Raw genomic sequence first — 14,434 nt, 5'->3', positions numbered from 1 at the left:
GCGTGGAAAAAAAAAAAGAAACAGAAAACCCAGTGGTGGAATCCGGATTACTGGGACCGGCTGCTGGAGTGAACGGATGAATGTTTTTGATTGTTTTGGAAAGGCATAGAAGGTAATATATTTATTATCCCCACCAAACCATTTATTGTACACCCTGTCTAGTGATCTAGTTAAATAACAGAAATCGAACAACATACACAGTGAATGGATTTCATGAGGTACGCCATGAATGGAGTCCATAAATATTCTTGATTGAAATATTAAAATAAATACATAAATATAGGCTTGAATTGATTGAAATGATTCGAGTGCAGCATCCTACTGAAATCAAGAAAAACAACTTATATATGCATATATATATATATATATATATATATATATATATATAGTGATTGCGTCAGAAATAATTAATAAAAATTGGGGTTATCTTCTCTTACAATCATGAAAAAACACGTTAAAAATGCATTTTACACAGGTCGTATAAGCAAAAACACTGATTGAGAAACTTTAGAAACAGATAAAACTATACATGGTTGAGTGTTTTTTTGTTTTTTTTTCTCTCCCCCAACAAAATAACTTAAAAAAGGACGTTTGTTCACATGCTCCCTCAAAATGAGCGCATCTTGTTCTTTCTCTTTTTTTGTTTTGTTTTGTTTTTACAATCATGTCTTCTGAACATCGTGTCGGCGTACAATATGTTTTACAGTATTGTCGTGACCACAGATGGACATTCTGAATTAAGAAATTTTCCCCCTCGTTTTTAAAAAAAGGCTGCATTTTACAGTGCATAGCTGTAACAAATAAAGAACTTTATCCGATATGTACACGAAATAAAAATATTCCTTTCATATTATTTGCAAATACGTGGCTACATTTCTCCTTAAAATGTAGACGTCAATGTTACCTTGAGAATTTCACTTCTTTGATGTAACACTAGATCCAAAGACCAGATTTAAAGGAAAAGAAGAATAAAAAATCAACAGTGAAAGAAAAATCTGGCTGAACAAGCTGCGTGTGTTCACCCCCAAAGGATTATGGGCGTTGTCCCAAAGAATTATGGGCGTTGTAGTGAAAAAAAAAAGAAAAAAAGATGACGACAGTTTATCTTTTCACCGATGGTTGTACAGCAGTAGAGTGCACCAGGTTCTGAGGGGTTCACTGGCTTTCCCAGAATGCATTGTCTCTTCCCAGCTTCTTCAGCAGCTATGTTCATGTAAACTTTATATTTGATATATTCATTTATATTGATATAGGTCTATAGACTTATTCTATACTCCGTGACAGAGTGTAAAACTTCTCGTAGCCTCGTCCTCAAACGAGCGAGAAGCGACAGTGAGGTATCACAAGTCCCTCTTTGTGACAAGACGGCGGGTTCCACCAAACTAGTTACCTTCTCAGGCTGCGCTGGGCCTCCTTCAGCAAGCTGTCAAAATCCATTGAGTCATACTTGCTTTTTGTGGAGGCTGGATCAAAGTCGTCCGAATGAGAGTCTGAAAAAGCGGCGAGAAAAAGGACTGCGGTGAGTGTCGAGCACAGCAGGAGCATCTCTGAATATTAACATGAAATACTGGTTCACTTCTCTTGAAAAAACACTCCCAGAATATTCAGCTCCCTTCGAATAATTCCAAGCGTTCGATGCTCGGTCATGTAAAGCTTACTGCTAATACGCTATCGAGTGTTTTCTGATCCGCATCTTGCAAAAAAACCCAATAACATCATTTATTTATGCAAAATTCTCCCTGCAATAAATAAATAAATAAATAAATAAAATGCATGGATGGATGTAGAATTTAAAGCCTAGATTAATTTTCATTGCAAATTTGGTTGGAAAATGAGAACCTAAAGGATTTAAATAATGAGAGAATAGCATTTTAAAGGTAGAACCAACATCCTTCCGTCCATCCAGGCACCGTTTTTCCCCGATCAAACCTGATAATACATGAAGAGCATCTTATCTACGGCAACAGACAGCTTCACAAATGGGGCCTCCAAAGGGCCTAGCAGCACATTCCCAGAGCTTTGAGAAATGGGTCTCGCTATGGCAGCTCGGAGACGCCAGTCGTGATCTAATGCGGTGGCCGAGGGCCGGATATTGTCACGTTGCGCACCTTGAGGGATGAAAAATACCCCAATGCTCTACTTCAAACTAATGGACGGTGTCTCCGAATCCGAAAACACCTAGAAAGAAGACGCGAGCGCCCGCGAGATTGAGAAGAAAAGGGGGTCTGGATTGCACATGGTTCTAACTTTCCCCCTCCCTTTCCTCTCGATCTCTTCATCCTTTATCGGTGCGGGGGGGACGACAAAAATAGCCTCACAAAGAGGCGGTCGAATGAAGGCCTTTCCATTTCAGTAGCCTGATTAGTCAATCTCAGCATAATGTCTATCCTTGAGGCTTTGGGATTAGCAACTGTTTCTCCGTGTGTCAATTTCTCATCTCGTCCTCTCTTTAGAGGCGGATGGCTTCCAGCATGTGCATTGTAAAATGTAAAGTAACCTCTGCATTTATTGGGGGACATTAGCCACTTTCTCCGTCGTGACCCGATGACCCTCCCGTGGAAACGCATTATGCATCCCTGACCTCACAATCTGCTGGTAAATGAACGCTGCAGGAAAAAAAATCCACTACTCTCTCGGGTCATTCTTTTCGCTTCGGCTTCGGGATCATCGCCAAACAACCGCAAATACCAGAAGAAGGACGAGTTCTTCTTCCTCACGCCAGAAACAGGAGGAAAAGGCCTTCGTTTCATTGATAATTTGCATTATTTATCAAAAGCATCCGCCAGAGGACAAAATCCTGTCTCATATTTCTGAATCCGATCGATTTTGAGGATACGAGCTCATGTTAGCCAAGCGTTTGAGTAGCTACGATGAATACGTACATGGGCGGAGCCTGTCAGTCGTACTATTGTTTTCATTTTTTCCCACATTTATTTGCATTTTCTAAAAAGCCGCAACTTATGAAACGTAGCCAGAAAACTGGAACTTGCTTTGGGGATCCTAGCGCTTATTTTAGCCAATTTTTATACAGGAATCCTTCGTTACTTGCGGTTAATGTGTTCCAGGACTACAAGCACAAAAAAAAATAATTCTATTATATAGTGACAAACTATTTATTTTATCATTTATGGTAATTTAAATAATTATGAACCCTCGCCAGTGCGCTGCGTTCCGTGCATCTCGGAACGCAAGGCACACACGAATGCTATCAGCCAATAGCATGCGCGTACAATATCACGTGACTACCTACTAAAAATGTGGCTTTGCCACGTCACGGATTTGTTGACGCGCGAATAAGCGAGGGATTACTGTTTTTTGCTTTTTTGGAACCGTTTGACTCTTCGCTGCCATCTTGTGGAAATATGAAACAACGGCGACGCAAACGCATTAAATGTGTTTCTATTCGTACGTTGACGGAGCATTAATGAGCCTTCACACTCACAACAAAGACACGAGATAGGTAGGCGTTGCCCCTCCTTTTTATGCAAATCCTCGGCCCCTACCTGCCAAATCAAGACTCTACCTCCTTTCGCCACGGCAACAGCTGGCAACAGATGGAACCTGGTGCTAGGGGAAGGAGGGGTTGCTGGGATGTAACCTTGCTCCCACCTTCCTCTTCCTGGCCTCTTTTCCTTTCTTCTTCCACATCTTTCCTGTAATTCCATCCGTACTCTACCAACCTCATCTACGCTCCGAAAACAATTCCCACGCCCACACATCCACATCAAACGGCAGATCAGATCCGATTGTGTTTACAACTGCTTTTACGTGACGTCTCGCTGCCTCTTGTTTCGCTTCAACTAGGAAATAAAGAAACATCCTCGTGATCACATCCTCTCGCCGCCACGGCGACCAGCAGGGAGGACACGGATCTCCATTTCGGGTACGGTCACTGGTTGACTGTTGAACCCGCGAATGCCCAATGGACACATTCAGCGCTGGAGGAAACTTAACAGAGATGGGTTCCTTTTGATCTCCATGCATCACTCAAGCCTTTTGTTTGCCGTCTGATCCCCCCCCCCCTCTGCTTATTCCCCTTTTTTCTTTCCAGACTCCTCCCAGCTACACAAATATAGCGCATGTCTGCAGGGGGCTGATGGGACAAAAACAACAAAGCTACACTTACCCAAGTCTGTGTAATGTGATTTGCAGAACTGCTTTTGCCCGCCGAAGCACAGCTCGAACAGAGGCTCGTTTGACCGGCGTAAGGTGTGTCCGTTCTCAAGGGCGGCAAAGGCGTCGCAAGTGTAGCGATACGTGATGAAGCCAAAATTGTCCCTGGTCAAGAATAGAAAATTATGAGTCACGGTGTTCCTGTGAGGCATAATAATAATAACTGAACATGGGGTCTAGTCTATAGATGACGATCAAGCTATTTATATGCAAAAGAGAATCAATAAAGGTGTATCTTTGGGGCTACAAAGGCCGAGAACTAAAGGGATACGGAGACGTTCTAAGACTGTCTTTGTGGTAGACCTTCAAGTTCTAGAGGTAGAGTTCAACAGTCTTGGCTCTTACCCATCGTCCCTCAAGTTCACTGCACATTCTTCAATCTCGCCAAAGACTTCAAAGCGGCGCTTCAGCTCCGTCCGGGTGCAGTCGGACCTCAGTCGCCCCACGTACACCACCCGTCTCTCCTCCTGCTCGTAAAGAGACAGAGTGCAGGGAGCAGATTAAAAGAGGGAGTCTCTGTTCACTTCCACTCTCTCTCTTCACTGACTCCTAATGAATTGGTCTTGATCACTCCTGTGGATACCGCCGCTGACTTTCGCCCCTCGTTTTTTCTTCTTCTTCTTTTTTTTTTTTTTTGCACCTCTGTTCCGTCTGTCTGTTGTGTTCCTTCCGTGATTGCTTTGGCTTGCTTCCTGTTATCTGATAAAGTTGCAGATAGAGTGCTTTCAGTCTGCTTTGGCACCACAATTCCTTTTTCTCTCCGCAACTCATCAACCAGAGGCGGAGCGATTTTTATCAAATGATGCCATGTCTTAAGTTTGGAGCAGCTTCTCCTTTTCTAAAAATAAAAGCCATGGGGTGACTCAGCCTGAGGAAAAAAAAAAACTGCCTGATTCTTTCACAGGAGTCAACAGTACACAGATGCATGCTAGTTAATATAGTAAAAAATTAATTTCCAAGAGAGAGGTGGCATTAGGAGCAGCAGCGGCCAGCCATGGGGCAAAAAAACATTGATTTCCTTGAACCTCAGAGGACGTGGGGGTCATAGTGGAATAATTTGGGAACAAACTGCACCAGGCTGCAATTACATCTTTTGAGTAATTTAATTGCATCTGCTAATCATATAATACAGCTTTCGCCTGGGGGACACTGCTATTATTTATTTATTCACCCATTTACTCGCCATTACTGGCGCAAGTCCATTGAAATAGCCGAATGCTACCTGGAGGGTAGCATGTAGCATGTATGTAAAATAGTCACCTCGTGTCGAATGCAAAGTTAAACCTTGCCCAGTTAGATTGATAGAAAAATACACATTAACTAGAGATGACTCTTTTCAGACTTTTTTTCCCCGTCGCCTTTAATGCTTACATACAGTTTTAGACAAAAATTACTTGCTGAATTAGAGGTTTAGTTGCTGACAACTGATAAATAGGCGGCCTTTTCTTGATGGCGCCCCGAGGGCTGCCTATGTGTGGGCGAGTGAGTGAGAGAATGAGGCAAAAACAGTCAGAGAGACATAAGTTCACATCCCTGCCCTCCGAAACCTCGTTTGACAGCTTCAGCGCCGCCGCTCGCGACTGTTTGTCTCGGAAAACGTCCGCACGCCACGGCCAGGTTTGCATCGGTGTGAACTTTATCAATGGGGGGGGGTGGGTGGGGTGGTGGTAGCTCCTCCTCTGCTGAACACCTGAGAGTTTCACGCTGAGACGTGGGAGAAATGCGATATTCCCTACATCAGGCGGAATTTTGAAGCACATGCAAAAACAAAAGTAGAGGAGCTTCAGAGAGTCGGCGGCAGTTTTTCTTTTCTTACCCTCCCCAGTTGATGTTTTTCCCCTATTTTAAGCGTTTTCACCCCCCGCGGTGTGATTAATAAGCGTCGACGTCGTTTCCAGACGATAGAGGCTTTTAAAAATACACAACCCGGAGATAAAGAGGAAGGGTCTGTCTGCCTGAAACATTCAGGAACTGGCTTCGCGTGTGTGTGTGTGTGTGTGTGGGAGGTTTTTGTGTGTTTAAAGGTATTTGTAGCGCCGCCGTCACCGCAGGAGGCGTTTCATCAGCGCCGGCAGGAGGAAATTAGATGACTTTGGTATCAGTTGACTCACTATTGCCTTTTGCCTCTGCCTCTCCTTCTGCTCGGCCCGTTCGAACTCCTGCTTCTCGTGGTCCCGCCGGTACTCCTCCCTCTTCAGCCTCTCGTGCTGGTACTCCTCGTAGCTGTCGTACCTGCGGAGGAAAGGACACGCGTGACATCGCCGTCCTCTAAATGTACCCGGTCGCCGAGGACTACGCCTACAGTTCTGACACAACGGTTGAGAAAAAGGGAGGGTTGCAACGTTAATAAGATGCGTCTTCGCAAACACTTATGATTACAGGATCGGCCCGTGGGAGCGCCGGCAGGCGGCGTGATTGGAGAAGCCGGGCAGCTGCGACTGTCAGCACAACTTCACATGTCATTACTTTCTGCTTAGTTAGGGCTTCATCAAGAAGGAAAGTGCAACTTTCTCCCCACCCCAGACGAGCATAAGACATGTCCGTTAAGTTTCCGAGTGATGAGCGACTCTCGGGCTTGTCGGGTGTCATTAGGCCTGCGGCTGCCAAATCAGCTCGGAGCGCTTTAGATGGTGTCTCTCTCTCTCTTTATGCACTGTGTCAGAACTTCTCTGCATATGAAATGGTCCAGTCGGAAGTGGTTTATAGGAAACTACAGAAGTTGAATAAATGTCCGTATCCAGCTGGGAACGTCAGCTCTTGGGCGAAGTGCAGGTATGATTTGGGATTCCTTTGTCGCTAATCCGATATAACATGATCAATCAAAAATATCTGCCCTGAAATATCCCCTGTGGACGGGACAGGCAGTGGGAAAAAAAAACGTACTTTGCTGCATTCGTCAGAGGTCTTTCAGCTGCTAAGAATACATTTGTCCTCACCAGGAGTTTTTTGCGACAAAACAAAGATTGATAACGCAAAGCTGGAGGTTAAATAATTCTTTTAAAATAATCACCTTGGCCTGCGGCTGAGAGGAGATCGAGACTGAGGGTGAGGGCTCTTTTGAGTCCTGGAACGAAAAGTGCTTGAGTCGTGGCGAGACCTGCGGGGAAAAAAAGACAATGTTGAATATGTAAATATCACTTTCACCACAGAAAGTACGTAAGAGAACAAATGTACACAGCTGAATATACATGCACCTACTCTCTATGTTGAAGAGGAAACGGTCAATACTGTGCACCCTTGTGGCTTTGACTATCGAGCTACTCCTGCACACCTTAACTCCTAATGCTTAATTATTGAAGTGCTGCTGAAGGAGGAAGACCTGAATTATGGAGGAAGAGAAGTTTGGGAAGCTCAGAGAAGCAAAAAAAAAAAACAGTTTGGAAAGATGGAGGATCTTACAAAGTGAAGCTCGAAACACAGACGAGGGATTTTGAGAATTGTTTAACTGAAATTGTCTTTTCTTGCATGAAATTATAACAAGCTCCTTGTTCTGTTGCTTTCAAAGCTCTAATCCCCTGCCAGTATTTTCAAGCTTGTCAGTGTCAGATTATGATTGAATGCCTCCAGACTATTACTGTATAATTTGCGAGCGAGTCGGTGTAGAGTACAGAACAAGGGCACGGACAGAATAAAGTGGTTCTATTGGCTCGGTGGAGTACACTGACCTTTAAGTAATCAGACAAACAAACTGAGTCATTGCTGCAGCGTCCTCCTCTGTGAAGCACTCAATGAATTGCTACTGACAAACTGAATTTCCTCACATCTTTCTCGGTAACTACAGTTTGCCTGTTATTCTACCCAAAAAAACCCCAGAAAGAAACCAGAAACTCTCATCTCTGATCAAACGGAAGCATGGGAAATGCAGTTCTCACACGGAGCTATGATGAGTCTCTTTTGAGAAGGGTACCGAGACTACATTCCCACAGCCTGGATTTGGCTTTCATCTCTGGAGATGTAAAAGAGGACATTTTGCCACTCAGTAAAAACAACAGCTGTTGCTTAAAACAATAGCCTGGGCTTCAAACGAAAAAAATAGGATCATGTAAGGGAGCGGGTGAGGAAGGGGGGGACACGAGGATAAAACTCTCCGACTAGAGATTAAAACTCATACTGTTCAGAAGTCCAGGGTCTTTCATGTCACAATCATCAACCCAGTCTTGTAAGGAACCTCGATTTTTGCCCGTTTGGAATTCTCGAGAACTCGGAGTGCCCTTTGCTTCCCATGCCCCTCCCTTTTTGAGTTGCCCTTCCACCGGGGTTGGGCTTTAGTTGGTATAACGATAAGTATAAAATCCATTTCACCTCTTCTTCACCTGGCAAATTATTTCTATGATGAGTTCGGACAAGGTAACACTTGATTCTTGAAAGTCAAGAACCCAAGCTAAGAGCCTCCAGGGTCTCTTGGTGGCAGGCCTACTTTACAAACCTAAGCTGGGTCTTGAGCCAAGTCCAAGCCCATTTTTGAGCATTTGGGTTGGGTGCGAGCCAAAATTTGGCGAACCAGGGCGACATTAAGACTTGACTTACCAGGAGGAGGGGCTTCTGTCGGGCGAGCTGGACAGGGAGCGCCTCCGGTAGTGCGAGGAGGAGCTGCAGGAGCCAGAATGTGAACGGGAGCGGGATCGTGACCCGCCGCTGGTCCAGTAGAAAGGCCTGCTGGGAGAAAGGAGGAGGGAGGAAGGTGGGGAGACTGACCCCCGTGATGGGGAGCAACTGGATGGCGGGGAGCAGGACGGAGAGCAGGGTGGGCAGTCAAAGAGTAGGTCCAAAGGGGTGCCCTCCCACGGGTAGAGGAAGCGACTCTCACGGCCCCCGTCCAGGTCTAGCTCTTCGTGGAAAGGCGGGAACCCTGGCTGCAGGTAGCCGGAGCCAGGAGGCTTTTGGGAGTGGGGGCCGTCCACTCCCTTCTCCAGGGACTGAGGGGCCACTCCTTTGATCAGTTTGCTGCCTGGTTCTTTCTCTTGGCCACCTTGGCTATAAAGGGCTTGCAAGGGGTGGCCAAAGTGCTTATTGAGTTCTGCTCTGATTTCAAGGTCACACAGTTGCTTTCGGCTGGTGTTGGGGGGGTGTTGCTCATCCATGGCCTCTTTTGATGGGGTCTGGGCGGTTTGCGTAAGGGTCTGCTTCCCTAAACCCTCAAACCGGGTTGCTTCGCCATACAAATTCTGCTTGTCCAAAGGACCAGATGGAGCTGGTAATGGAGAACAAGTCGATGATGATGATGATGATGATGAAGAGGACGGCGGCATGGCTGGGTCCTTACATTCAACATGCCTGTCGTCCGCTTTGCCTGTAGGTGGCATGGGAGCAGCAGTGACACCTGAGGTGACTGTCATTTCTGCGGTAGTCACGGTAACAGTGGTTGCGCCTCCATCCTTCTTAGTTCTAGCTGATGCCTGGCAATAGTCATGGTCGCTGTAGCTACGGGGCGCCGCCCGCTTATTGTTGTTAGTGCTGCAAAACTCCTCAAGGCCGCCCCCCACTATGTGTTGGGTGGCGGAGAAAGGGAAGGTGGTCGACGCTTTGCTCAGCTGGGCATAAAGCTCAGTCTGTTCGGGACCCTTCCTTGCGGGGCCCCCGCCTGAGGCACCTGTGGCCAGGGCCAGAGCGCCGGGGCCCGACTCGCTCAGCCTGGCTCTTTTGCACGCCAAGGCGGAGGAGGAACATGAAGACAACTTGGTTTTGAGCGATGCTTTGAAAGGATTCTCTTGACTGGCTTTGTGTGGGGGCGTGGTAGGTGGTGTCAGACCTGCAGGGCGGGGAGGGGAGGGGAGGGAAGGAGAAGACAGAGGTTTGGTGCGATTGTTGTGGGGGTGCGCGATAAAATAAAAATGGAATCACAATGCAAACCTCCCCAAATACCCCCACTATCCTACCTCCCCTCATCTATCCATAAACTCCCAGGTTGGTTTATGGACGGTGGACACAGATACATGCTTGATTAAAGTATTCACTTTCACTTGGCCTAATCCTGATCTCCATTTTATTGCAATCTTGACAGATTAATGTAATGCTTGGTGTAACTTAATATGGTGGTGCTGTAATACGGATGACTTGCCATCCCCTTCCTCTCTGACCTTGGAAAGCTCCTTCTTCATTATAAAAAAGAAAAAAAAACTACATGAAACCTCACAGAGGATAATGCATACAATGGGGGGGTGGAGGGGGGGTACGTAAGAGTATCATATCTCTGCCTGCTTCACCTAAACGTCTGCTGGAAACAGCGACCAACTAATCTGTATAACGCCCAAGACTCTTCTTTATCGGTCTGAAGGAAAGATTACCGACGTGACGCCATGCATCAAGATTATCCGGTGCCATCTCCATTTTCCGCGAAACAACACGGAAGGGCGGGGGTAGGGAGGGAAGGGGGTGGGTATGTCACCGCTCCTAATGTTCAAATCTTCACCGTGGCAATGCGGCCACGGCGAAGGTGTTTGCCATGTCAAGGAAGCATGGGAAACAGCGGCGCATGGCTTGTCATTCTTCTCAGATAGCATGCCCCTACTGCTTGTATGCGCGCCCCCCCCACATGCTACAGATTTACAGCCACACAGATGGCAGTTATATGGCAAGTCCTGAGATGAGCCCATTTTATAGCATTGTTAATGCACTCACACAAACAGCCGCCGCCATCACTCTCTTCTTCCTCGCGTTTCTCCCCCCTCTCTCTTCCCCTTTTGTCTCCCGTTCTCACTTTTTTTCTCTCTTCCTGTCTGCCGTCTTCCCCCAGATCAATCTCTATCCGCCACCACCCCCACCACCACCACCACCTCACTCCATCACTCTACATCCTATCCTGTTTCTGTCTCGCGCAGAACAAATGTGCCCACACACAAGTCTCTAACAGACTGTTATAACAGTCTCTCACCGGAGTCAAACTCCGGCACTTTGAAACACCTACGCTCTCCCCTCGTCTTTGCCTTTCGTCTAATACACATCACTCTTCCCTTGCTGGAGAATTGCACCAAATGACAGCTATTAGTATCAAATCCAGTGTTGGGAGTATGCATGAGAAAGACAGCTTTGGCGTACAGAGTGCATACATAAATATGCAAGTTTCTGGAAACCACTTGCTGCATTTGGAATGCCTGATCCAACGGATTATCAAGTATTATCAAGTAGACCTGCTTCCCTTTTTCCCCACTCCATCTATATATACGGAGGTGTTTGTGTGCAATGTGTACGTAACCAATAAAAGAGCTCTGGAAAGTATAAAACGGCGAGCAGGAGGGGGTGCTACACAATGCCGGAGGAGCTTCTGTTTCATCGGCGGAGCGCCATCTGTCCAAGACGATGCGTGCGTGGGGTCATAAACCAAGCGCCATTAGCGTTCGGGGGGTGAAATAAATCAGAATTAGATAAATATGTGCCTGCGCCAACCTTATCATTTTCTCTCAGAGCATGCGAGCAACGACAGGAAAGAAAAAAAACCGGAGGGTTTTATGATCTTTCTCTCTTCCCATCCGGCTCCGAATTGGGAGGAGACGTCGAAGCGAGTAACAACTCCGCGCTTTAAAGACTTGATCCGTCGGTAAGCCATGCAAATAGCAACACGCAGACCACCCCGGTGTCATGAGATACAGTAATTAAAGACAACACGGCGGCGCAGGGTAAATCTATTAGCTTGGCAAGAGATTAGGTCACAACTGTGTGGATCCCACGGGGCCTTCGCTGCGTGTCGTAGCCGCGGAGAAGTGTCAAGAAAAACACGTCGCCGCCAACAAAAAGTCTACGCCGTTTAGCATCAAACGCATTCGTCTGTCTGATCTGAAGGGGTCGATGTTCCACTGATAATTAAACGTCGCTTTTTTTTTTTTTTTGCGAGGGCAGTAACCGCTACTACTACAACTCATCATAAAGAAGTAAAATAATACAACGCTGGCACTGATTCATGGGAATTTTCCACCGACCTGGAGCTGCCCACTTTGGCTACCATCCATCTGGTTATCAGTAACGCCGCCATAATCTTGACTGTTGCAAAGGACACGCAACTCTGGACCTGGAGGCGTTCGTCTCAAATCACTGCACGGGTTTGAGCGGCTGATCTTTAGACCCCGACAATGGGGGTGGGGGGGGCAGTTAGTTTCCTGTTTACTCTCCGTGCTAACGACTTTCCCTGCTAATATTCAATCTTAGATTCACGCAGGACGTCAAAGTCAGTTTTTGAAGGGCTTTTATTCACCAGGCTTGCAAAATGAATGGAAAAGAACAGATGCCAGGTTTGGCCACAGGTCAGTGGACTCACCCATGTGCAGTAAAACAGGAAGAAATATTAACCACGCTTGATTGCCCCACAGCTTAAGCAGTCCTTTTTTTTTTTTTTTGAAGTCTCTACAGGCGTCCCCTTTGACCCCAAACGCTTATCTACACAAAGGGGTTAAACGGCACTTCGACCAAGGTCAGGAGCACTGGGGTGTGTGTGGGGGGGACCTCTTGTGGTCTGATGGGCCACAAATTTCCGTTCTCTATGAGAGTCAAATACAAGACGTGTATTCCACTTCTCTTGAAGTGAATACCTGGAGGTACCGGCGCCCAGCGTGAGAGGCTAAATCGCAACCATTTTGCTTTTATTTACCAGAGATGATTAATCTGGGGGAAGAACAGGTGTAATAACTGACATCATTTTACCTGTGAGGGACAGATACATAGAGACCACAGCCATCCCCCCACCCAATATCACAGCTTTTGCTGACATTCCCTTCCTTTTTTGCCTGCTAATTACTTTTTGCCTATAGCCTTCATTTGATGTAGCAAATTATAACCCAGCAGCGCGAAAGAGTGATGCCAAAATTAATGCCGCACAAAACCCCTCACGCCGGCTCCATTTGCAAAACAGTGGACTTTGCATAAAAGTGCTAACGCTAGGAAATTGCGCCCCAGTCAGCTGATCTAATTGCCCGTCTAGGTACAGAGGAAGAGGAAGGCGCAGATCATACGGACCAAACCGAATTAACGGCAAAACCAATTAAAACAATAACAATGCCAGTTCAATTCCCCGATGATGTGTAGCCTAAGTAAGCCGTCAGTCAGAAAGCATTAGGATCTGATAGCGGAAGAGGAAAAGGCGTATTAACTCCACGGTAACGGGGGAGGGAGGGAGGTGCTGGAGGATATGAGGGGGTTGCTAATAAACCCTGAAGAGATTGGAAAGCCTAATCAATACTCGAGGCACATAAAAAATGTTCTGCTATGCCTTCACCTTGAACTTTGAACTCTAATGGAACGATGAAGACGTTGGAGGTAGAGTTAACCCATTAGTTACTAGAACAGAGAGGCCCACCCAGGCCTGCTTACCTGGGGTTCCAGCAATCTCCACACTTAATGTGCGTTCAATGGTTTTGTTCTCAAACGGTGATCCCTTGTGGTCACTGAAAGACAAAAATGAACAAAACACACCCAAAATATTTTACTTTTCGCATGAAAGTGATATCTAAAATGCTTTTGTGATCTAAGAAATGGAAATGAGTCACAAAAAATGCCTCAATTTGGATTGTAGTCTATGTAGTTTTCTGTGGTTTTTGTCATTTCTCTATCGTTTAGTTGTTGCTTTCTGCCTGGAATAATGTGGAAAAACTTCTCGCACTTACTTTGGAGACTCTGGGGTCAAAGGAAGTGGCAAGGTGGTTGGTTTGGCTGCAGAACACAAAGGAGCATGGGTAATTATTGATCTGGGTATAACACTCATGGCAGAAGAGAACAGGTCCACATTCTGCAACAAATTAATCTCAAATTGGCTCAAAAGAAGCAATAATCACTATAAAAACACTTTAAAAATGTTTTTATGGACACTATGGTACCAAACATGTGTTTTAGATTGACCCCGTTTTAGCAATTTGTTGTTTTTTTTTCTCTTAGGATAGACTATTCACTCTGTGAGGCAAGATGGAGTGATGGTGCGTATTTCACAGACATATCCCGCTCAAGACGACAAACAGATCGAAAAAATGGAATAAAAACACAGCGAGACGATGCCACAAACAAGACACATGACAGTGGGTGAGCCCCTCCCTGGACAATAAAGTCATAGTCGCATGCACCAACAGCAGAGGAGGGGAGGAAAAACAAGACAGAAAGGAGAGTCAAGAAAGCTTGTGCAGTTGCCCGAGGCTCTGGCCGACTTGCTCCGTCTAAGGAAACGTGGCTTTAGTAGCGCGGCGTTGAGTTTAAATGGACATTTTCAGCACACTGCTCAATCAAGGGTCGACTCAACGGAGACATAAGGTACAGGAAAGCTCACCCCGTTTCCCACCCCCTCCAT

The 14,434-nt window shown here is 46.1% G+C and overlaps 1 protein-coding gene across 6 annotated transcripts in view; it reads right to left on the bottom strand.

Moving 5' to 3' along the window:
* Positions 1–372: 372 nt before the first annotated feature.
* ppargc1a (peroxisome proliferator-activated receptor gamma, coactivator 1 alpha) overlaps positions 373–14,434 on the bottom strand; it is a 202,271-nt gene continuing 188,209 nt past the window's right edge. For all 6 annotated transcript variants that reach the window (XM_068308686.1, XM_068308687.1, XM_068308690.1 and 3 more), the window contains exons 6-13: positions 13,764–13,809; positions 13,471–13,544; positions 8,701–9,922; positions 7,184–7,270; positions 6,285–6,405; positions 4,519–4,640; positions 4,127–4,278; positions 373–1,490 (exon numbers count right to left, since the gene is read on the bottom strand). In XM_068308686.1, the coding sequence (XP_068164787.1) occupies positions 1,387–1,490; positions 4,127–4,278; positions 4,519–4,640; positions 6,285–6,405; positions 7,184–7,270; positions 8,701–9,922; positions 13,471–13,544; positions 13,764–13,809 (1,928 nt within the window). In that variant the 3' untranslated portion in view covers positions 373–1,386. The remainder of the gene's footprint in view (positions 1,491–4,126; positions 4,279–4,518; positions 4,641–6,284; positions 6,406–7,183; positions 7,271–8,700; positions 9,923–13,470; positions 13,545–13,763; positions 13,810–14,434) is intronic.

Source organism: Antennarius striatus, chromosome 23 (assembly GCF_040054535.1).
Source record: "Antennarius striatus isolate MH-2024 chromosome 23, ASM4005453v1, whole genome shotgun sequence".
Taxonomy (NCBI): Eukaryota; Metazoa; Chordata; class Actinopteri; order Lophiiformes; family Antennariidae; genus Antennarius; species Antennarius striatus.
Note: the sequence above shows the minus strand (reverse complement) of the source record. Positions and strands in the feature narration are given on the sequence as shown.